The sequence below is a fragment of the Patagioenas fasciata genome, chromosome 4 (assembly GCF_037038585.1).
Source record: "Patagioenas fasciata isolate bPatFas1 chromosome 4, bPatFas1.hap1, whole genome shotgun sequence".
Lineage (NCBI taxonomy): Eukaryota > Metazoa > Chordata > Aves > Columbiformes > Columbidae > Patagioenas > Patagioenas fasciata.
This window is the reverse complement of record NC_092523.1, coordinates 48,040,983-48,063,798: the sequence shown is the minus strand read 5'-3', so window position 1 is coordinate 48,063,798 and position 22,816 is coordinate 48,040,983. Positions and strand designations below refer to the sequence as shown.

General features: G+C 40.7%; 1 protein-coding gene across 4 annotated transcripts in view; it reads right to left on the bottom strand.

Annotated features, from left to right (window-relative positions):
* SH3D19 (SH3 domain containing 19) overlaps nucleotides 1-22,816 on the bottom strand; it is an 84,613-nt gene that overhangs the window by 9,428 nt on the left and 52,369 nt on the right. For all 4 annotated transcript variants that reach the window (XM_071807796.1, XM_065836110.2, XM_071807794.1 and 1 more), the window contains 7 exons: nucleotides 14,778-14,885; nucleotides 9,746-9,858; nucleotides 7,491-7,549; nucleotides 4,900-5,164; nucleotides 3,498-3,566; nucleotides 1,791-1,863; nucleotides 1,348-1,478 (listed from right to left, as the gene is read on the bottom strand). In XM_071807796.1, the coding sequence (XP_071663897.1) occupies nucleotides 1,348-1,478; nucleotides 1,791-1,863; nucleotides 3,498-3,566; nucleotides 4,900-5,164; nucleotides 7,491-7,549; nucleotides 9,746-9,858; nucleotides 14,778-14,885 (818 nt within the window). The remainder of the gene's footprint in view (nucleotides 1-1,347; nucleotides 1,479-1,790; nucleotides 1,864-3,497; nucleotides 3,567-4,899; nucleotides 5,165-7,490; nucleotides 7,550-9,745; nucleotides 9,859-14,777; nucleotides 14,886-22,816) is intronic.

Genomic DNA, 22,816 nt, shown 5'->3' with positions numbered 1-22,816 from the left:
CTGTGTAGAAGCAGCTAATCAATTTAGCTAACAAATCTTTCTCATGAAAGCAAATTGAGCATGGTGCTAACTATTACTAACCGCAACTTTAGTTCTTATTCTTCAGCACTTCTCAAATCTCACAATTTTTCTCCAATAATGCCTAAAACTAAACTAAACAGACAAATTACACTCTCATAGTTACCAAGTCTTCACAGAAAGGGTTGTCAGGCATTGGAACAGGCTGCCCAGAGAAGTGGTTGAGTCAGCATCCCCGGAGGTGTTTAAAAGACGCATAAGATGAGGTTCTCAGGGACATGATGTAGAGGTCAACTTGGCAGCGCTAGGGTAATGGTTGGACTCTATGATCATAAAGGTCTTTCGCAACCAACACAATTCTGTGATTCTAAATGCTTGGTGTTGTCCTTGTAGCAGCAGTGCTCACCTCTGCCAGCTGTCCCAGCTCAACACAGACACTTTGTGTCCTCAGTGCTCAGCTGCCAGTGCCCAGTGTCGCTTTAGCATTCCTTCATGATCATATGCCCGGTGTGGGGAGCCCAATAGCCCTTCTACTGTCACAAAAGGGACATCAATCTCAGACTCAGGCTTGCAATAGATTTGACCCAGCTTTTGACGCAGTGAATCACACTGTATCACTTTTAAAGATGAAGCACTCAACTAATTGCTATTGGGCTCCAAACCAGCACCTGTCTCTTGCCTGCCATTTACTGTCAAGTGTCACACTCAGTAACAGGATTGCTTTAAGCTGCTCATTTGCAACCACACAATATCCTTGCGCTGTGCCAGCACAGCCATTTGTGCCGCCGCTTAGTAAGCCACTTAGGCAAATTGATCCAGCTGAAAAAAAAATATTCTAGGAAAAAAACCCCACATATTTCGTTGGATCCAACTGCTGTCCTGATCTCGTTCACTAATTGGCTATTAAAGTGGTGATTCCAGCACAGTTCAAGGGAGAAGAAAATAAGAAAAGCTGGGGGGCTAAGGGGAGGCATAAAAAGCAACCGCCTTACTGAGTGTTGATTCCTACATGCAGCTGTAAAAAATAGTCTGCTTGGTAGACCCTGAGAAACTACCCAAGCTGACCAAGAGAATCTGGTAAGGGCCATGATTTTCTCACTTGTCTTCACATTAACAGCAAAATAATCCCCATAACACAAGTTGCTTGTGCCAAATCAAGCATCTTTCTAATACCATGCAAACAAGTTGATATGTCTTCTGTGCTGCCAGAGGGAAAAGAGATTATCTAAATACAGAATGGAGCTAAACACACAGGAGTTATAGTAAAATAGAACAAGAAAACAAATGCAATAGGATCTTATGCAAACAATGTACAGAAAGCCTACATACAACTATTTTAACAAAGTTGGCAGGAAATATCCCTGTGCGATTCCCACATTTTCCTCTGTACCACTCGGTATCAATTTTCTCCAAAAGACAAACGATGTCTCCAGCATGAAGGTCCAAGTCATCAGCATGCTCTGAAAGACAGCAGCATCTCAGTTAATGGTTGTTGTCACATTCACTGATTTTCTGTAAGTAAAACCTTCTTAAATACCACAGTCAAAACCAGACCAAGTTTTCAAAAAGTCTTAATTATACTTGATCAACCAGTTAGCTTTAAGTAAAAGACTGTCCCAACTACAGCTAAACCCATGGATTTCAACAACTCTACATGCAGAACTTGCAGGCTGAGCATCCTCATAGTTTTTAAGCTCTAATAATTCCTAAGAAAATTCCCATTTGAAAGTCCTGGAGTAAAGCAAGCTTCCAGAATATTCACATTTACTTACCTGCAGGAAAATCATGCAGGACTACAGCATGAGGCACACTTGTTTCAGAAACTTTTGGAGGGTGGTTTGAATCCTGACAACAACAAATAAATCCAAGTAGTTTATAAATCATGTAAGATACTAACAGAGATTCTCTGTTATGTACTCTGGAAGTAATTTTCTGACTTTGGACACAACGGTGCTCTGATATCAGAGAATCACCTTTGGAGGCAATGGTTACTATTGGTCACACAGCTATAGGTCTCAGTTCTGTATACCTTTCACCAGTGTAAACCAGAATGCATTTCACCAAAATCTACTTTTAAGCCAGTAAAAGGAAGGCAAGGCATGTAAATTTTCCCAGTATAGACAAAGCCTCATGTATTTCTGTGGGCCAGAAATCTAGAGTGTTACCAGCAACTCTCATTGCAAGGGTTCACAGAATCACACAGAATCACAGTATGTTTGGGACTGAAGGGACCTTGAAAGATCATCTAGTCCAATCCCCCTGCTGGAGCAGGAACACCTAGATGAGGTTACACAGGAATGTGTCCAGGTGGGTTTTGAATGTCTCCAGAGAAGGAGACTCCACAACCTCCCTGGGCAGCCTGTTCCAGTGCTCCGTCACCTTCACTGAGAAGAAGTTTCTTCTCATATTTAAGCAGAACCTCCTGTGTTCCAGTTTGCACCCATTGCCCCTTGTCTTATCATTGGTTGTCACCGAGAAGAGCCTGGCTACATCCTTGTGACACTCACCCTTTACATATTTATAAACATTGATGTGGCCAAATTTTGGACTGCTGCTCAGTACTGCATGTCACCAGTTACTCTTCCTTGCTTGGAGAGAATATCCCAGCTTGGCTCTCCCCAGCACATTTGACAGGGGCAGCACATCTGCTGACTGCCACGCATTTTAGAGGGGTGAGCAAGCCACTAGGCTTTGGCTTACAAGGAGATAACACTGAGGGGAAATGATAATTTTTTTGCAAGATCTTTATAAAGAGAAATTATATGGAAAATGTTGAGTCGCCTTCTCTATTCCATCCACTAGGTATTTTTAGACCATACTGATGACAATCACTGTGCGTGAATTACATTCAAACTCATTCACTGCATACAAAAAACCCAACCAAAAAAGCCCAACATGCACAAAGATAAGGCCAGAATACTATGAATTAAAACAGATAACAACAAATTGTATAGAAATCTACTTCAGCCGTGTAGGTTTCTGATAATAATCAAAAAGGCTGCCCATAGCTATATTTTATACTAGCTATTTAATAGTAATGCCCTAAAAACAGGTTAGTTTCTGTAGAAGCAGAGAGAGGAAAATACTTTGAAGTCCGTATGTCAAAGCCAAATCACTGAAATATCATGTACAGAACTTCATAAAACTACTCACTTAATCTTTTGCCCAATTATCAGATACTCAGCCAAGGGAGTGATTATCTCCCCATGAGACAGAGGAACTTTACCAGTTTCCTCTCCCTTCTGGCACTCCAAGTAATTACTGTAGCTCTGCTCCATAAGCGGAATGTCCCTTTGCTGTAAGGCAAATCACCATTATTGGGTTTTGTTGGTTGTTTTGTTTTTTATTAAAGAAACACAAGGATTTAATAAACCACTATTACATTCCTCAGTGTAACCTTTAAAGCCTAAAGCACTTAATACTTTAATGCAAGAGGAGTCTTGCTCATTAAATATTTATCAGCAGAAAAAATGCCTTACCTTACAGGACAGCCCTCCAGCGTTCCTGGGGAGACAATCTTCCTTGGCAACTCCATGAGGCACAGGTTGCTTGAAGAGAAACACAGGCAAATGGAGAAGTTTGATTCATTTCTAAGCACCCAAAATTACCAGTGCAAGTAAAAATGGTCAGATGATGGAACTATTAAAACCACCTACTACAGATAACTCATTTAGAAGTCCAGTGGCAGAGGACAAGCTCCTTTGGAAGGCATCCAGAATGGACTGCTGGTGATATGAACTGCCACTTGGAGAAAGCCAGGTGTTGTCATCCGCTTTAAAAATGTCTTAGCCACTTAACTGGCATCATACCATACGGTACATGGTGTTCAGCAACACACTGACACAGAAATGCATTCATTTGTCTTGGAGGGTACTGGAAAAACAACTTGAGTGGAAAATTTTATTTACAGTAACACATGAGGGCAGGGAATTACTAGTGGTCTGCTACTTTAAAAAATCTCATCTACAAAAATGTCACATTTCTTATGTAAATAGTTGTGGCTACACCAGAGACGAAGCAACATGCTTTCCTTATCTAAAAGCTGTTCCTACTATCAACCTAGATTCAACTTTCTCTCTTTTCCTTGCTCCTCTGCTCCACCAAGGATCTAAATGCAAGAGTGAAGATCAAAAAGAAGGCCAAAAAAGCTTCTACTTCATGCTGAATGTTGATGTTGTTCATACTATGTCTGCGTGGGTGCTTTTTTTGACAACAGCACTGGTTCAAGTGATCACCAGCCCTGATCACTGACCAGTTTCAAGTATCTGGGGAAAGACTCTGTCCTGTTTATCTGAAACGCTGATCCATTTATATTTAATATTCCCTAACAACACATGCGAAAACAAAAATAAACATTTTTTATAATGAAAAGGAATGGCATCAATAGGACAAAAAGGTAAAGTAAGTGATGATACATTCCTCACTCTTTGCAGGCTTGATTAGGTAAGGTAAACTACTTTTTAAGTTCTTATGCTTCCCTAATTTTCTCAAGCATTTTGACACATACAGGAAAAAACTATATACATACACAATTATTTAGCATCGTTTTACATGCTGTAATAGAATTCAGAACCGGTGACTGTTAAAAAGAACTCCCCAAAACCAAAAGCTATGCATTAAAGATATATACATGAGTGTACATATATATATACACACACAAAGACACACATATATCTATTCTTCACATGTATATATTGCTTTATCCAGTATTACCTTACGGTACGTATTACTATTTATCTATTAGTATCTTCTAAGAAGATTATGCTGATAGATGCACTTTGAAAGCCAATCATAGTAACCTACTTTACTACATTTTTACTACTATTTTACCCAACACTGTTTTACAAACAACAGTCTCAGACAGAATACCTCAACTCTCACCATGTACTTATTGTAGAGAGGATGACCTGGTTTAGGTCTAGGAGGTAATGTTGGATCTGGATTTTTAAAGAATTGACTTTTTGCTCTCTTGGGTCCCAGCCTGAACTTGCTGGGTTTTTTATCAGGAATGATATTAGAAGTAGATCGTGAAAGAGCATCCTTCTGGGAGGAGGTCTTGGCTGCAGAGAGTTTTGGTGGAGGTGGCCTTCCAGGAGCACCTTTAGGTGGGGGAGGTCGAGCAGGTATTATTTTTCCATCCACAGGCCTAAAAATTGGACAAACCATCAGAGAAATATGCATATTAATAAGCCTGCCAGCTCATCCTCCACTGCAGCCCTAGCTACAGAGTATGCAATCAGGAAACACGACTCATGATGACCTGGGCTTTAGAGTGTGTAGTATCTGAAGCTCTCCAGGAATACGTGAACTCTTCAGATACTGAGACTGGATGGTCAAGTCTTTAGACAGATCCCTTGAGTACATACTTCCAAGTCTGCTCACCACTTTCACTTATCAACAGCCTGTCAGCTTTCTCAAGAGCTCACTACATAAGCAGATTTCTTTCAGCAATCCACCTTTAGAAAGAGCTTTGTCTGAAGCTATCGCAGGATGCAGTTCTTCTAGTGGAGAGCTCTAGTGAAGGCCCTGAGAAGCTCTGCTGATCTAGCTGGTTTTGAGGAATCAGCCCAGCTCTTTTCCTGGCATGTCACTTACCTGAAGTGATATTTTGGCCTCTGCTGAAACTCATGGCATGTGACACCACTTTGTACAATGGCATCAATAGCATTTTTATGCAACAGATATCTATTGCAGAAAGAAAACACCAGTGAAAATACTAAAGATTTCTGGCAATGCTGAAGGTACCACACTCCCATCAGTGTACCAGTAGTTTAGAAACCAAAATCAGAGACTAGCGAGTGATAGTGGTAAAAAAAAAAAAAAAAAAAAAAAAAAAAAAAAATTCTAAAAAATCCCTGTTCCAAAGCACTGATAAAAAAGTTGCCTATTTAGTATAAGCGAGCCATGACTTTTAGAACCAAAGAGTGGGGTCAAATCAATTATCTGCTAATTAAAAATCGCCTCTGTTGTAAACAAGCGTTATGTATGTAAATCTTTACCTTCCTCATATTAAGAACCCTGGCACTACCACTGTTCCACAAATACAATATTGCTTCACTGCTATTGGGAAACCTTTGGTCAGTTACTACCAATTTCTCCTACAATTCTCTCTCTTTTTTTTTATATAGTGTAATTCAGGATAATTATTTACTCGTCTGAATTCCTCAAGGGTCTTTAAAAATGATCAACTGCAACAACTGTGCATTAGTGGATCTTTGGAGTATCCTTCTGTCATATTTTGTGAGTGTCGTTCACCACTAGAGAAGATATTAGTGTTCTACTAATGCTCCTGATACAAGTTCTCTATTATTACTTGATTATGGATCTTTTTTTAAATTTCAAGAAAAAAATTCCACTTCTGCTCAACTTCCACCTTTCCTCTTTCTTAGCCTCATCCTAAACTAAGTATTACTAATATCGACAAAAGGGGAAATTCCAAGTTAGACTGTATTAAATCTGGAAGCAAACCAACCCATACTTTTGTAAGGCAACTCAACTAAACCAAAAAACCCTAACAAGCAATTCAGAGAATTATTACTGCTTACTTAAAAAAAAAATAAATCCATTTGAGCAGAAGAGTGAGTTCCAGAGACCCTCAGGAGAATCAGGACTGCTGTTATGCTAAACAGGATGAGGGAAAGTAACAAGCCCATAAGAGGCAATAATGAGATGTTTCTTTGTGGGTACAACCACATTCTTTCCTGTTACTGAATACTTATTATTATTGGTAGCCTAAGTTTAATAACTGCAAGATTCTGTTGTCCTGACACAACAGAGCAAACTCTTGTGTTCAAAGCCACAGATCTGGAGTGTAGATCCTGAGACAGCTGCAGTGGGCCAGTCAGCCAATGCCTTATCTCCTTCTAGTTTGTCTCTGGCATTTAGTAAACATGAATTTAAGGCTGGGCCAGCTACTTTTGCCTCTGCAGACCTTCTTGTTGGTTCAAAATAATAAAAAAACTAAAGTTATAATTTATTCTGCACCTTCACAGGTGTTCTACACCTGAACTGTATAAACTAGCCAGTGCTTCTGGGAAGGTGCTGTCCCAGCATCAGCCCTTTTCAGGATGGCAACATCTGCCACCTCCATTCCTTCACCACTCAAACCCAGTCACAAGTGCAAGTTTTGTTGATCAAAAGGTCAGCAACATGCAGGAGGCGATGTTCTACGTTCAGCTGTGGGTGAAAAGGTTAAAGATGCAGAAAGGAATGACTGTCAGCAGCCACTGTATATTAGCTGAAAAGCCAAACAGCTGTCCTCCTATAATCTTCCTGCTCATACTGATAATGTACAAACAAGTACTAACCAGCTAGCAACTTGGTCCTGCCTATTTATTAGTGAGCATACTTCCTACCCAAGTGTACTGAGTTATGACTAAAGCTGCACGACTAGAGTGTCTACATTGAAACAAACTTGGCAAAGTAACTCAGAAACACCACTTCTAAGTGGGACATTGAAGAATTGTGCTTACCTTGGGGACAGGACAGGTTCTAGCTGAGGCACCCCACCCTGTTCCGAATGATCCAACTCCTATGAAGATTCAAAAGAAAAAAACATTTCTTTAGACCTAAGACACAAAAATGATCTTGTTTAAATGAGGCACTTATTATATTAAATTATACACTACTGTCAGGAAAAGCAAGAGTTTCTGGAGGTCTGGGGAATAAAGTAGTAAGTATTATGGTATGTTCTAGCATTTTAAAATCTTGTTGGACATAGAGGGAGATGTAAATAACCTGGTTGATTACCTGAATCACAGCTTAAATTGTGAATTAGGTATGAGCCTGCCTACTCTTCCTACTACATGAAAGTCAGGACTTAAGAGCCAAATTCAGGAGAGTCATACAAATGTACAATTTCACTGCCTGTAGGATTCCAACCACTGCAGTTACATTATCAATTTTGATTTAACTTTGACAGATTAAAAACTTTGAACAGGCTTAAAGCAAAAAACATGACATTGATGCAACTCACACAGGACAGTGTCTCTTTGAAATAACTTTAGTTCTCATTAAAGGAGGCATCTAAGTGTGTTTCCTAGAGATCTGAGAGATAAAGCCCAGTGAATCTTGCTTTGGCAGATTACAGCATCACTTCCCCCAGATGCCCCATCCTGACCCTGCCAGCCATCACTACCCTGTAGCAGAGTCAGTAGAGGGGAACGTGTGTCATGTCTGAAGGGCTTGGACCACAGTTATGGATTAACAAGTTACCAGCCTTTCTGTCTCCTGCTGTTCATTTTCATCCCAGTACCAGGAAGTGCTGCCAGCTCTGCAGAACATGCACATCTGCTTGTGGAACAGTGTGGTGAATCAGAGTGCTGAATCTGGGTTCAAAAGTATCCTTTTTGAACCAGTAATTCTGAGCAGGTCTGAACGGTCTTGTTTACTTGATTAGAGATACACGTGCTTGAAACTGGTAAACAATTTCTATGATTTTTCCCACCTAGAAAATACCTAAACATATTTTGTGACAAAATTTTGACCCTTGATTAAGTCCTCAAATGAAATGTTCTTGATTTAACGATCCCGACTAGAAAGAAACCAACCTGCCACTTTCAGATGGGGATACTATCCTCACATCAAAAATCTTCCATGTGACAGGGAAGAAATCTGTGCCAACTGCTGCTTATGGTCAATGATTTTTACTGTTCCTAGTTAATCACTTCCACTGACAAACAATACTAGTTCCAGAAGCACAGGAGTTCTTATCTTTCCAAAGATATTAATTAAATGTTTCCATGAATTTTATGCAGTCTTTTTCTTAAAAAAAAACCCGCTGAAGCTTAGACATGCCTGTCACAATAATCTGGAAGATATTGTAAAAGTTTTGGGGTTGCATTGTATAAATGTTATTTAACAACTTGTACTGGAAATTATTTTTTCAGCATTATCCAGAAAAGATGGGACCTGTACTAATAGCCTCTTCAATCATGACGCTTAAAAAACCCTTTATGCTATTAGCAGAGGTAGCCACAAAGACATCTGTTGACAGCTGTCAATCTAGTGAGGGCTTTTGATTTGATCTTTTTATTGCCTGTGGTTTCCACAAGATTCTCTGCCATTCTTGCCATCACAGCACTCCAAATTTGGAAACTCTATGGTAATTTATTAGTTTATTTTCCTTCCCTTTTGTAAATCTGTGTCAAAGGGCGTATAGGAAAAACAGCTACAATGTCTACTGTTACTATGTGCTCAGGAGCAAGGACCAGAGCCTTACTTTCCAGAATAAATGATTCGACCCTGGACTATTAGAAAACAACTGGAAGGAAACAGCTGAAGAAAGCAAGCTTCATTCATATACAGAAAAGCTTCCTCTGGCTGGAAATTAGCACAGACACTGAGAGGTACTGTGTGTATGAAGGTAAAAAAAAATACATTTCTAAAGGACAATATTTCACTATGTAAATCTCATTGGACTTTGATCCACTTTGTGGTGCCTTTAAAACTAAATTGTAGAATATCTTGATTCCAGCTGCTAAATACAGAAAATAGATGTGATCAAAGCTTAGTAAAATCAACAAAGCATTTTTCAGAACTGACAGCAGTCTAAATTACCTAATTAAATTAGAGAACTTCCTTTTGAGAAAAATGCCTTATATTTTCAAGTAGTCCTTTTTATCCTTTGGTCCTTCAGATAACTCACTTCGCAAATGCCTGAGAGTCACAAGAGATCTGTTAACCAAAGCAGACAAAGTTGCAATACAGGAAAACAGTTCTAACTTACCACTTTTTTCACTAGGTCACCACTGCTGGATTTTCCCACTGTGATATCAGAGGTGATCCCAATAGGCTTTTCAGCAGGAAGTGGTGGCGGGCTATGTGGGATTTCATTTAAAGCTGTAAAAACCCAAAAGTTCCAAATTAAAGTCTAATTAAAAGCTCCTTGACATGGACCAGTGATAAGTAAAGGAATCCATCTTGGTTTGGGGAATTTTTTTGTGAATGCAACTTCCTTCCTTGAAGCCAGAGCAGCCAATGGGCAGGACCACTTAAAGATTAGTGAAAAGGGACATGAAGGGATCATTGCAACTCTGAGGTTGATTCAAGAGTACTTCCCAACCTGTATAACAGATCTTCACTTTACTCTCAGGACACTGGCACGGTATTCTAGGGTTTCAGGGTCTCAGCTGCAATACTTGTTGACATAATATTAGATGAGTAGAAGAGTTTCTACCCCTGGGAATGTCAGACTCATTACTGGATACCCTGAAACACCATCACCATCTCTCAGCCACATTTCTAAACTGGCTCACTTTTTTCAGCTGTCAGCTCCCGGAATATCCTTCAGGCTGGAAAACAGCTGAAGGTTATTTCAAGTAACCCTGAAAGATCAGGAGGCTTGGATGGAAGAATCTCCAGAGAGGTAAAGGCAAGAAAAGAAACTGTTGCCTGTTACAAAATTCAGGGTGACAGAATCAAAACAGAGACAGAAGCTCCCTCATAGTCTTTGAGGAACTAAGCAAATTTAGGACATGGAAGAAGAAACAGTACAGCTCTTACTAGGGAAGAGTGACAATGTTCTCATTCTCAATAGAGAACACAAAAACCTGCTAATTACATGCTGCTATTTGCTTTCAACATCTCTGCCACTGCAACCTGGGAAGCACTTGGACAGGTTTTGCTAGCACATTTACCAATTATTTTGTCTTTGTATATTGGAACCTTGCCATCTATTTTGCAACATATTTGTACACCAAGAGAATTCATTTACTACAAAGAACTTCAGACACTTAAGTTCTTCTGACTTCCAGCAAGTCTTGAAGTGATGTAAAAATATATCCAGACAGCCTGGGCATTTACAGACAAAAAAAGAGGAGAGATTCTATCCAACTGAAAACTTCCAGTTGCTCATTTCATGAAAAGTACTCTCAACAAAGAAACAACACATAGGAAGGAGAAATATTGTTTCTTTTAAACACCTCAGTTGCATTACTGTGATCCAAAACACTGGTGTGATGTTTAAAAATCGATCAGTTAAAGGATATTCTTAGGAGCAGGTCACAGTTATTGTGCTGGCAGGGATCAAGCAGGGGGAAAAAGTTAGTGAAGTTCATCGCTCTTCTAAGGTAGTATGATGGATGAAAAGTACAAACAATACCTGTCAGTAATTGCAAGAGAAATCTTCTCATACCTTACTGATATATGAAAAGCGTGAGAGACTTCCTTATTCTCACCACTTCAAATCTTGATATATATACCCAGATGTCCTAATTTTCTTGCCTTTACTCATTCATAAGACCAAAATGAAAGGAAATAAAGGAAGGGGAAAAAAATCCACAAGAACTAGAAGGCAGGTGTTATTTTCAGTGATTTCAAAGTGTAATAACTGAAGTGGAAGTTTATTGCTTCCTTTCTAATCACAGCTTGACAAAAATGCAAATGCTCCATGTGTGCTTTACCGGAGTTCAAATTCTTAAGCATCCAGCTCTGTCCCCTTTTTGGTAGTGCTGGCTGGGTTTTTTTGCTTCTTGGGGTTTTTCTTCTAGGTTTGTGCTGGTTCCTGACAGAACTAATCTCCCTCCATACCCATGACAGTGAAAGACCCCTTGCACTTCACAGTATCACAGTATCACAGTATGTTTGGGATTGGAAAGGACCTCAAAAGATCATCTAGTCCAATCCCCCTGCTGGAGCAGGAACGCCTAGGTGAGGTCGCACAGGAATGTGTCCAGGCGGGCTTTGAATGTTTCCAGGGAAGGAGACTCCACAACCTCCCTGGGTAGCCTGTTCCAGTGCTCTGTTACCCTCACTGAGAAGAAGTTCTTTCTCAAATTTAAGTGGAACCTCTTGTGTTCCAGCTTGATCCCATTGCCCCTTGTCCTATCATTGTTTGCCACTGAGAAGAGCCCGACTCCATCCTCGTGGCACTCACCCTTTATATATTTATAAACATTAATAAGGTCACCCCTCAGTCTCCTCTTCTCCAAACTAAAGAGACCCAGCTCCCTCAGCCTTTCTTCATAAGGGAGATGCTCCACTCCCTTAATCATCTTTGTTGCCCTACGCTGGACTCTCTCCAGCAGTTCCCTGTCCTTCTTGAACTGAGGGGCCCAGAACTGGACACAATATTCCAGATGGGGTCTCACCAGGGTGGAGTAGAGGGGAAGGAGGACCTCTCTCGATCTACTGACCACCCCCCTTGTAATACACCCGAGGATGCCATTAGCCTTCCTGGCCACAAGGGCACAGTGCTGGCTCATGGTCATCCTGTTGTCCATCAGGACCCCCAGGTCCCTTTCCCCTACACTGCTCTCTAATAGGTCATGCCCCAACCTATACTGGAACCTGGGGTTGTTCCTGCCCAGATGCAGGACTCTACACTTTCCCTTGTTAAATTCCATCAGGTTATCCCCCGCCCAACTCTCCAGCCTGTCCAGGTCCCGCTGGATGGCAGCACAGCCTTCTGGCGTGTCAGCCACTCCTCCCAGCTTAGTGTCATCAGCAAACTTGCTGATAGTACACTCAATTCCCTTGTCTAAATCGTTAATGAATATATTGAATAATATTGGCCCCAGTACTGACCCCTGAGGCACTCCACTAGATACTGGCCTCCAACTGGACTCCGCACCATTGACCACCACTCTCTGGCTTCTCTCCTTAAGCCAGTTTGCAACCCACCTCACTACTCTATTGTCTAGACCACACCTCCTCAATTTAGCTGTGAGGATGCTGTGAGGGACTGTGTCAAAGGCTTTACTGAAGTCAAGGTAGACCACATCCACCGCTCTGCCATCATCCATCCACCTTGTTACATTCTCATAAAAGGCTATGAGGTTGGTCAAGCATGACCTACCCTTGGTAAAGCCATGCTGACTGCCCCTAATGACCCTCTTATCCCTGATATGCCTTGAGATGACACCAAGGATAAGCTGTTCCATTACTTTCCCAGGGACAGAGGTGAGGCTGACCGGCCTATAATTACCCGGGTCCTCCTTCTTGTCCTTTTTGAAGAGTGGAGTGACATTTGCTTTCCTCCAATCCTCGGGCACCTCTCCCGTTTCCCAAGACTTGGCAAAAATGATGGAGAGCGGTCTAGCAATGACTTCAGCCAGCTCCCTCAGCACCCGCAGATGCATCCCATCTGGAGCCATGGATTTATGGATGTCCAGACTATTTAATTGTTCCTTAACCCAGGCCTCCACTTAGACTATGTGGCCCTCTTACAAGGTAAATCCTATTGTATCCATGTTTTATCTTGGCCCAGTTGTACTTTTTTCATTTTTTAACAGCTTACATTTCTGCAGTAGCTCCTGTGTGACAAAAGGCTACTCTGCTTTCTTGGAACCCACTGCTGTTCCTCCACAGGCCATTAATCTTATAGCCACAGCCTCCCATAAAGCAGTCCCTCGCACCCTACAACAACCATAGCTGCTGACCAGCAGTCTCCTGCGGAAAGTTCAGTTACCACTAGAGAGCAGCAAGGGACTGGTTGTCCCCAAATTCAAAAGATAATCCAGCTCAGGCAAAAAATAAAGAAAAAATATATTGTCAAGTCTTTTTTTCTTTTTAAATGGAAATTGCAATTTCCTTTGTGAAGAATTATATCTTGGGTTCTTAAAAGTAGTTCGTAAACATATTCTTCCACTTTTATGTATGATCAGGTATTAACAGACTTTTACTCGTAGCTTTATCTTCAGTCTTCTCTGCATTTTTAATAACTTCTGCTACATTTCTCACGTATGCAGAGGAAAAGAAAACCTAATATTCTAGCACTGGCGTGGTGGTGGTGGGAGAAGGGAACTTGGGAAATAATGAGAGAAGGTCTTAGGAGAGAACCCACCTGGACATCTAGTTGCTACTAATCAGTGTAGTAAAATATGATTTTGAAATATGAGTTTTAAGAGCAATCTGGTGACATTTCTCCCTAAGCTTTGAGGATAAAACATAAGGCTGAACAGCAGCAAGTGTGTACTCCAGCATAGAAAGACCAACACAAAGACCTTGCGGCTTTCTGATAAATTTTCACTCTGAGATACTGTCAGTGTCATTTGTAAAGCTGGAAAAGATTAGAGGTGAAAGGCATTAGGGATACGGTAACTGTCAGAAACTATAGTCAAGACATTGACACAAAATTCAACACATCAGGTTTTTGCATCCAAGTTCTCGCAGGCATTCCTTATTCCCTCAACTGCTGCCAAAACACCTGCTTAAATTGCCACAGATTACAAATCTAACAAGGGTCAAGGGAACTTTTTAATGTAAACTGCGAAAACTAAGCCTACATCCCAACTATGCTGTGTTTGAAGCAAAGTTTAATACACTAATGTTTTCCCTTTGACAAGTGGGAGCCCTGTTCCCAGGAAGCTTGGGAGCAGCATTAAAATATCCTCAGCTGATGTGAGAAGTTAATTTGACCAAAGGCACAGCTCAGCGTTGTGGTTTAACTGATGAAACAAGCTTGCTGCTGCTCAGAGGGTCCCTTCCAGCTCTTCCCTGACAGCCTTTAGATCCCCCCCGCCCTGTTTCACCGATATGTGTTAGTTCCATAAGGTTTAAGGGACATCCAATTCAGCGCAAGGGAGGGAGCCAGGCGAGGTAGCTGGGAGGTAGGGAGAGGGGAACATGACTCCCAGCTATTCCTCCTTCCCTTCCCCCGCAGCTCTTAGGTTGGCTCCTCTGTCTTGTCAAACTGTACCACAAGATTCCTTTGGCAGCTAATATAGCCAGTAAACAGCAGCTCAATTAGTAAATAGTAAGCCCCAGTTAAAAACATTTTCTGACAGAAAATTCTCAGGCAATTTGGGAGAAGAACTTACGTTTCCCAGGCTTAGCTGGGATTCGGATCACAGTGGGTTTCCGGGCTAAAGCGGGTTGAGCTGTCTGTTCCTTTGCAGATTCACTCTTGGTGAGGAACTGAAATGGATCTAAAGAGGAAAAAACAATCAACATGTTTAAAATTTATTTGTTGAACACAAATCTGACCAGGTATTGCTTTCGTTGTTAAGAACATTTATAGTTCACATCCAAGAAAGTAATAAAAAAATACATAAATCAGGCTGATGCAAAGAGCATATTCAGCTCTTTGTAAATAGTATGTCTTTTCTGTACATCATCTGCATTCATAGTTGACTTAACATAAACATGCTCCAGATGCCTTCTGGGATTATATAAGCCACTGAACAAGAGGAACTGCATTTCTTGGTAACAGACACCTGAAATGAGGAGGGCTTTAGGGAAATGTTTTCAATGCAGTTGCTGTAATATGCAGACATAGCTGTGAACACATTTGCTAAAAAGTTTTACTCAATAAAATCTTGCCAAAGCTAAACAATCAGCTCTGCAACAGATAAAATGCCTATGGAAACAAAACAAAGCATTTAAATATTACTGACTGAAAAATGTCCTTGCAACTAATTCCCTGGAGGACTCTGCATTACTTTGTTGATTATAAACCTGGTGTCATGGAGGAGACTGCAGCAGCCCAAGGACTGGGAGTTGTGCTTGAGCTCTGCCCCTGCCTGTACCTATCACTCACTCCTCTACAAGCCTGTCCACTCATTCTACCGCTAAGACAGGAGCAATGTTTTCTATGCTTCACAAACTTAAGCACTGGTCTGTTATTAATAGGCATGGGAACATATGTGCATGTAGAAGGCAGCTGTAAAAATACTTGTACATAAATAAAATGCAAATCCATGGGTTCTTTCTCAAGTACACCTTCACGTCAAAGAGCAATACTTGATTTATGCCTCTTCTCTGTTGTTAACAACTGCTACCTTTTTCTCTGATGTTACCAAAAACTGCACTAAAATGGCAACGCTTAATGGTATCGTAAATGTGTAAATTTAGAAACTGGAGAAGCACTCCAGACAATAAATTCTCCATGCTACATATTCATAGCCCCAAGAACCGAGTTTGATCTCCTCTGGTGGCCTTTTCAGATGTGTAGCTCAATGAGATGTTATTTATTGAGTGTCAGAGTCTCAGAGAAGAAGCACGCTGGGCACCTCTTTAAATTCTTCAGCACCTTTTATAAAAACATACCCTTCCCCAAAATTACTGTCGCACCTTCTGACAAAGTTGGAAGCCCTGTTATTTGAAAAAATTCTAACTTCAACACTTAAAAAAAAACAATTTAAAAGTCACGTAATATGAAGCCATGATTTCTTACAGATAATTTTGGATACTGTAACACACTCCAGTTTATCACTACACTAGAAATCTGTATTAGAATACACATAAGCTTTAAGAAAATCCAGAAAGACAGTATTTATTTATGAACCACCTCATTAAAAACCTTTTAGCATTTTAATTAAAAAGCTTTGGCATATTTAGAGAGAGGGGAAGATGATCAAGTACATCAAGCTCTGTGGGGTTTTGCTTGTTTGTTGTGGTGGGTTTTGTTGTTGGTCTGTTTCTTTGTTTTAGCCAAAAGTAGGCCCAAAGTAATTTCAGAGGGAGAAAACACTGTGTAACACTGAGCTGCTAATTACAGTGTAAGGGATGCACACGACTTGGCAGTCACAGCCCCCTCAGTCCTTCTGCCAGCGCCCCTAGGCCCCCGGCACTCCCACTGCAGGCAGCTGCAGCACCAGCGGGACAAGATGCTGCAGGGCCTGTGCCCGCTGGGCCCTGCTCAAATATCCACCTCCTGCCAGCCCCTTGCTTGAGGCTCTCTTCCTAGGCGTACCGATCACGTAGAGGTGTGCCGTGGGGAGCTGTGCCATGGTCTCTCTCAAAGCCAAGGCATTTACCTGCCAACAGGCTCCCTAGACATCTGCCTGGGTACCTTCACGTCACATTTTAATCGTGAATCAAAAGCACATCAATTCCTTCTGCCAGGCTGCTCGCACAACAGCTTTGAGCATACACTTCAGGTAGAAAGGATCATGACAGGTCACGGATTCGTCCGCTGAAGATATACAGGCTATAGTTAAAAATAAACTCTGTTACCATCTAGAGAGAAGATGGCTCCATCACATTATGCCCAAAGACACTGGTCCATCCAGAAACCAGGGAAAGACAACCTACAATGTTTTAAATGGTTAAGGTAAAAAACCCACCTTGTCCAAGTTATGGATTAGCACTAGCCAGTAAAAGGTTTAGGTCTCTTCAATGAAAGCTGCATCAGAGCAAGGGTTTTTCTAGTGGAAAGGTGGTCGGTCTCTTCTCCCAAGTAACAAGTGATAGGAGAAAAGGAAACAGCCTCAAGTTGCACCAGGGGAGGTTTAGATTGGATATTGGGAACAATTTCTTCCTGGAAAGGGCATTGCAACAGGCTGCCCAGGGCAGTGATGGAGTCACCATCCCTGATGGGGTTGAACAGATGAAGAGTTGAGGTTCTCAGGGACACGGCCTACTGCCAGAGTTAGGTTACTGGTTGGACTTGATGATCCTGAGTGTCTCTTCGAACCAGAATGATTCTGTGATTCTGTGACTTCAAGGCACAGGTGACAAAATGGGTGCAAGCATTCTGGCAGCACAGTCACTACAAGAAACACAAATCCCACTCTTAGAGCAAGCCTGCAGTTATAATTTTCTTTCATTTCTTTCTACCAATGTCTTGCTAGCTACACTGCTGATGTTTGAATTGCATTAAAAAAAGATTAATCTTAACTCTTATGCTGTTTTCAGTGTAACTTTAGTGTGGCTGAAAAGAGAAGAAAAACCCTGTAACTGGGTTTTCTTCTCTCTTTCGGTTAGCTGGCAACTCCACGACAGACCATGGTGAGATTAGCGGGGCCTCGAAGCTCTACTGGCCCATAGGGAAGCTGGAGACACAGGGAGAGCAGAAGAAAGGTGAGCAGGGCTCAGTCACAGGCTCCTTGGCAGAGCAGGACCATATGGAACATGCTGGCACATGGAGCACCTTCTCAAGGTAGAGTTTTGCAGAGGTTCAGGTAAATCTGCATGAAAAATGAAGGAACAATTTTCCAAAGCCTCTATCTTACAAAAATACAGGTATCTTAAGAACAAGTGGAAATGCTGTAAACACCGCAAATAATCACAGATCTGTATTCTTGTAAATTTATGGAAGACTTAAAGTTGTACAGAATTACTGTTTCTCAGCTGTTAATCATTGCTATGTATAGAAATGGCTTTCTCAACCATTCAACAGTTGGTAGAGGTCTCTAAATCAATAAATCTGATAAGTAATTTTAAAGTTTGAAAAAAGTAATTTAAGGCTGAGAAAACCATTCGCTGCACCTTAGTTTTCCACTCATTATCTTATGTTCAGTTATACCGTTGTCACCTCATAATTAGTTTAAAACTCATTACCTTGTTTGTGTTATTCCATTCCCCAGTGTTGGGTTTGCAGCAGAAATTGGCTGAGTAAATGACTGTGCTGCTTTGTGCAATGCGACTGACAACATATCAATTTTTTATGTTGTTTAACAACAATTGGACATCGTTTGAGCATAATTCACAGAAGTGTGAAAACAGAATTGTTAATATACTCATTTAGAGCTTCTCAGCTCAAGGAAATTATTCTGCAAGGCACTTTTCATAACATATCAACAGACTTCTATTGATTTTTTTGTATTAAACTTTTACAATGATGCTTAAAGCTTGTGTATTCCTTAGTCTCACTTTTCTACAGCTTCTGTTCCAAAGATTTATGCGATAACATATATTACCGTGCTTGTTCACAGGAAAGACAAATGAAAGCTGTGCATTCAAATAAACTGGTAAAAGAAAGATGATATACAGTGTAGGAGAATCAGCTATGCTCCTCCCCTGACTCTCGTTTACCACTTTCATTTAAAATAGAAAATTAGGAGCTTACAGAACAAACACCAGGTTTTCCCCATGTGAGACGGACAGATGGATATCTTTCTGAAACATGTATTGGTGGTCTTTAAGTAGGTGGCAGTAAGATGGTAACAGATGCCTCAGCAGCAATAAGGGAAGCCTCCAAGCAAATCAGACATGGAAAGATGAAAGCACAGAGTAGTATTATCTGCTGTGAAGATGCTCAGTCCTGCAAGTACTCTCAATACATGTGAGAACCATGTAGTATAAAAGGTGTTGATGCTGACATTACAACACTTGCCACTACAGAAGTATGCAACTGTGTCTACTTTCGATGTTTAATTAAAAAAACTAAATCAGCTGTCAAAGGCAAGGCTCACACACTGTCTTCACACAGAACACAACTGTTATTGGGTTCTTTCCTGAATATAGAATAGAGCTAACCCATATTGAAAAAATGGTTTTATTACAACCCAGCCCCATGAAAACAAGCTGGTGCTTGTGGAAACACATTTAACCCACACTTAGGTGAAGATTTCTAACAGGCATTGCTCCCTGTTCACTGCTGACATCTGACAGATCACCAAAAAAGCGCAGCAACTCAAGGCCAGCGATGACTGCTTTTGAGGAAAGAGTCTAGTTCAAAGAATGAATGATGTTTATAGGATACATGTGGAGTTCGCAGAAGAAGCCTAGCCATCAGTATGACAAAAGTGCCCAAAGTCAAAGAATTATGTAGACTCTGATATTGTCTGGAAAGTATATATAAAAAAATGCTGAGAGATGCAATAGAAGATCTAACCTAAATGTACTTGTTGAAAATGCAAGACACCCTTAACTGAGCAATGAAATATCTCATCCATGGTGTAAGAAAGTTGGAGAGCAGACAAAATAAAATCTACTACTAGAACAGCAAAACTTCTTGGGCTATTGTAACATTTAATGGCAATACAAACGTTTACAGGGTGAAAAACTACATTGCTACATCTTACACAGAGACAGACACAAATGGACCTTTTCCGAGCTTTCAGCACTTTCCTCTCTAAGGGTGGGAATGCCCACACTTAGTACCTCTCTGTATCTAATAGCACAACCGATCAGTGCATTGCCAGCTTGTCCATACTAGTAAAGGTGATAGCAATTATACCACCTTTGGCACAGAAGGACTGCTTATACCAGCACGAGCTAGTACATGGAAGTTAAGAGCCTATTCCATTAATCTATTTTGGTAGTGCAAGTACAACTAGAATAGTTTAGAGTGCAAGAGCCTTCAGGAGGTCTCTCATCCAACCTCCTGCCCTCAACAGGTCAGCCATGAGATCATGTTGTTAGAAACTGGTTGCATAGCCTGGTCTAACTTCAAAAATTGGATGCCAGAGGGTATTTGGACATACAGTGGGTGACAAAAAAAACCCAAACCAACACCATAAACCTCCCCAATTAGCCTACAGATTAAGAAACAACAGCCTGGTCCATTCTTGCCAGGTGAACCAAGGGTTGTTCACTGGCAACAGATTCAAGTGCCCCAAAACTGGCAAGCTGGAAATCTCCAAAGCAGAGGATTTGTGATGGAAAGCTGTAGGCATACAAAATCTTTTAAATGAAAACGTGAAGGCAAAGAGAAATTGTAATGTTTTTTTAAAATACCTATGTACCCTCTTGCAGGAATCTGACATGCTTTCAGCAAAGGAAAATAACACTGGTTTATTTATAAACACTTCTTTTAAATAAGCATTTGATTGTTCTTGGACAATCCTCCTGATCAAAGCATGTCTGCATTTTAAGTGCCACTGTAAAATAAACAGATTTAATAATCAGAGAAGATAGTTCTTATTAAGAACATTACTACTTGTATGTTACCACTTAACAGTATCTATAGACATGGAACTCGAAAGCAAATTAATCTGTATTTGACAAACCAAAGGACTCCTCGTCTATTATGTATCTATGATTCAAAAACCTTAATTGTTTCCTGAAAGTACATATAAGGGCGACTCTTGTGGTAACAGCAGAGTCACTTCCAAGCTCCCCGAAGGCTTCAATTTATGTTTACTAAGCATAGATCTGTAGCATCTGAAGAGTTAATGGATGCTTGTTACCACTGCTGCTGGAGAATGACAACCTTGCAGCAAAACCAACAAGGCACAGCAGAGACCCAAACTTCCATTCCTCCACCCCACGGTAGCATGTCTTCAGGTAAATCTGGTTTTGTCAGCGGTGTAAGCCAAACAGCAGACTAAAATGGATGAGAGAGCTCACTTTTTTCTGGAGATGATACTTTCGGCAGTAAGTAAAAAAGGGGATAGGTAACTTTAAAATAACCACAATAAGAGTTATCGGAAGTAACACGGCAGAATCCTAAGAAAAGCTGCATTATTTTGAAGATATGTCTGGACTTATCTACCAGTTAGAAACATTTTAATTTTTTCTTTTCGTTCCTGAGGAATCAATTAAAACCAAACAGCTGCACAATACTCCCACAACAGACAAATTTGGAGTTACCCAAGCAGCGGTTCTGACTGACTACAGCGTCACACAAATTCCACCATTCATGCCATAAGAAGGAACAAAATATATAAATGGAGAGCAGCACTGGTTTGGTTGTTTTTTGAAGGTTTTTTTCGCCATGCAGGCAGAAATGAACTTTTAAACTGCAATGAAGCAGTCAGAGAGACAGAGAGATAATTAAGAAATGCAGCAGTTGTATTACTGTTAGAGTTGAAATACACTAAATATGATGAAGATATCAAAAGAGAGAGCTATCTCCTGCTGGTAAGGTAAGGCGCTCTCTGAACTGCTTTTCAAATCATTTGGTTTAAATAGAGTTCTGGTATATCAGGCACAGAGCAGTAAGTGAATTATAGGCTGTTTTAGAGAAAATGAGACAAAAGAAGAGTAGCTCTCCACATATGAAAAGGCATGAAAACATTCTAGCAAGATCACCTCCAGGTTTTAATTTAAATATGTGCTTTAAATGCACTGTTACCTTATTTTCTTTATCCAAAACATACATTCTCATAACATTTAGCAAGCAGGCACACTACACACTTTAACAGAACAACTAATACAAGTTATGGGTAAAATCATGGATCTTCTGAAGACATGGAATTTACACTCAGTTCAACTTGCACAAAGATTTAATTTCCAAGCCTTTGTAAAAACGAAATAGTGAGAAGAGAGCCCACTTGACAGATTACTGGAACTTTTAACCTTCAGAAACTACACAAATTCCTGTTATCAGCTATAAGAGAAATGTAAAAATACCCCAGATGATCCAAAATATCACAACTGTCATCAAAGCATTAGCACCTCAAGATTTAGAGTCCCAAACAGATGCCTTCACATTCCAAATGACTGACTTGAACAGAAGTAATTTCATTAGGATACAAATGGCTTTGAACACTATCTCTAGCCTTTGAGTCCAAAATTATGGCACTTAAAACTGGCACCAATTTTGGCTGCTGATAAAAGGAGCAGTTCTACAGACTTGTCATCCCTCACTTCTTCCTGGCACCTCCCTTGGGCCAGCATCAGAGACAGGAGTTGGACGCAAGGTTCTGCCACAGTTCACTTCTGAATCTCAGAGCTGTTAAGCTTCCAAAGCTCCCACAGACTTTAAGTGGCAGAGTGGATGCTGAAAGCTTTGAAAGGGATCTTGGAACCCAGAGTCTCTACTGGCACCAGAATGGTTCCCCTTCTCCATATGGGTTGGACAAATATAAAATAATTGATGTTTGGTGAGGGCAAGCTCACTCTAAGAGCTGTGCTGTTGGAAATTCTGTCAAACACTGATGAAAACCACAGAACTGCCTGAGGTAAACTTGAAAGAAAATCATCCAGCCAGCTTTGGTAGTTTTAAACTACCAGTTAAACACTAACAGCTAACCTGGTGAAACTGTAAACAGTTTTGTTGCCAATATTGCTGGCACATAAATAATATTCAGATTTTCAAATAAATTCCACTACTGTGGAGGTGGTTGCCTTCTGTTAGATGAAGCTGATGTCTTATGTCAGTCAACTAATTGCTGTGGAGGCTCTGAATTTATTTTGCTCGTTTCACCTTTTCATTCATATGCTCACTGCACCCTCTGTGCCCTCCCCA